Source organism: Odontomachus brunneus, unplaced genomic scaffold, assembly GCF_010583005.1.
Source record: "Odontomachus brunneus isolate Ranch 3 - 2012 unplaced genomic scaffold, Obru_v1 Obru_scaffold_076, whole genome shotgun sequence".
Classification (NCBI taxonomy): Eukaryota; Metazoa; Arthropoda; class Insecta; order Hymenoptera; family Formicidae; genus Odontomachus; species Odontomachus brunneus.
Genome location: NW_022639526.1, coordinates 25,486 through 26,965, shown reverse-complemented (window position 1 = coordinate 26,965; position 1,480 = coordinate 25,486). Strand labels below are relative to the sequence as shown.

Sequence of the window (1,480 nt, the reverse complement as noted above, 5' to 3'; positions counted from 1 at the left end):
GATGATTTTTAATTAGATTTCTTGAAGTTAGTGGTTAATTAAAATATTTTTAATTGAATAGGTTTATATTAATCGACAATTTAATTCGATAATTAATTGAAAAAGTATTTAATTAGTTACTAAATGATAAGATAATTAATTATAATTAATCGCAATTCTGCATATATCACATGTTTTATTGATTATTTGGCAGTCACTCGCGAAAGACGTGCAAAAAGACGCTCGGTTCGCTTTCAAACAAATGCGAGAGTAAAAACGAGTAACGTATGACTGGTCGTTAAGAAATCCGCGAATACTTATCCCGAGAACGCAGGAATGCCGGTGATTGCCCTGCCGAGTATCAGCGCGTGGATGTCGTTTGTGCCTGCAAACAGAAAGATACAGATTCGGGTTGAATGCGACGAGTCGTACGCTTAACTGAGAGAACGGTTGTTGCGATTTTTTTCTTTTTAATTTCTGACTCGGCCAAGCAAATGTACCTTCATAGGTATTCACGCTCTCCAAATTCATCATGTGCCTGATCACATGGTACTCGTCCGAAATCCCATTTCCGCCCAGCATGTCCCTCGCGACACGCGCGATCTCCAGCGCTTTGCTGGCTGAGTTCTTCTTTATAATGGAGATCATTTCCGGCGCGACTCTGTGGTATAAAACGTTTTTTAGTCCGCTCATTGCTTTCGAATCTGTCTCTATCGTATTATCGCTTTTTGTGACTAAACCTCGGATTTCCATTTGGAAGTATGGGAGAGTTGCCAAAATCGTACCAAATCGTGCCTAATTTTTTTTAATGTTCGTAGTATCCACAAAATAAGAGTCTGAACATTTTTTATTTACATTCCTCTCGCTCATTTATTTCTCTTTTTTTAAAGCATTATACGTTGTATATATTCGATAATAATGCAGTTTCTCAAGTCAGAGTTAGGACATTGTCCGCCATTTGTTAGCAAGTTTCTCTCACACGCACGACACTCTTAAAAATAGCGGACGATCAGTTAGGAGTTATTGTGTTTCGTCTCAACTCTGACTAGAAGAAATAAAGAAATAATTTTCTTCAAAATTATTCAAGATAAATATTCAAGACAAATTTTTCATTGTATTTATACTTCATCCCAGAGTTGTAAAAATATCAATTAAATTTACCTAAATTTAATAATTGATTTGAGTAAATAATTTTTAATTTAATTAATTGACGATTAATATAAGCCTATTCAATTAAAAATATTTTAATTAACCACTGACTTTAAGAAATCTAATTAAAAATCATTCAATTAACGAAGATTAATGATTTGAAGGAATTCAATTAAAAACTAACGATTAAAAGGAGTAAAAGTAATTAAAGATTATTCGATTAACGATTGAATATAGTCAATATAATTAAGGGTTATTTAATTGACAATTGATATAAGCAATATATATATATATATATATATATATATATATATATATATATATATATATATATATATATATATATATATAT

At 31.4% G+C, this 1,480-nt stretch overlaps 1 protein-coding gene across 1 annotated transcript in view; it reads right to left on the bottom strand.

Annotated features, from left to right (window-relative positions):
- Nucleotides 1-158: 158 nt before the first annotated feature.
- The window catches only part of LOC116847300 (glutaryl-CoA dehydrogenase, mitochondrial), a 3,953-nt gene continuing 2,631 nt past the window's right edge, over nucleotides 159-1,480 (bottom strand). Inside the window, 2 exon segments of the mRNA XM_032822151.1 lie at nucleotides 159-364; nucleotides 480-815. Coding sequence (XP_032678042.1) covers nucleotides 297-364; nucleotides 480-815 — 404 coding nt within the window. The 3' untranslated portion in view covers nucleotides 159-296.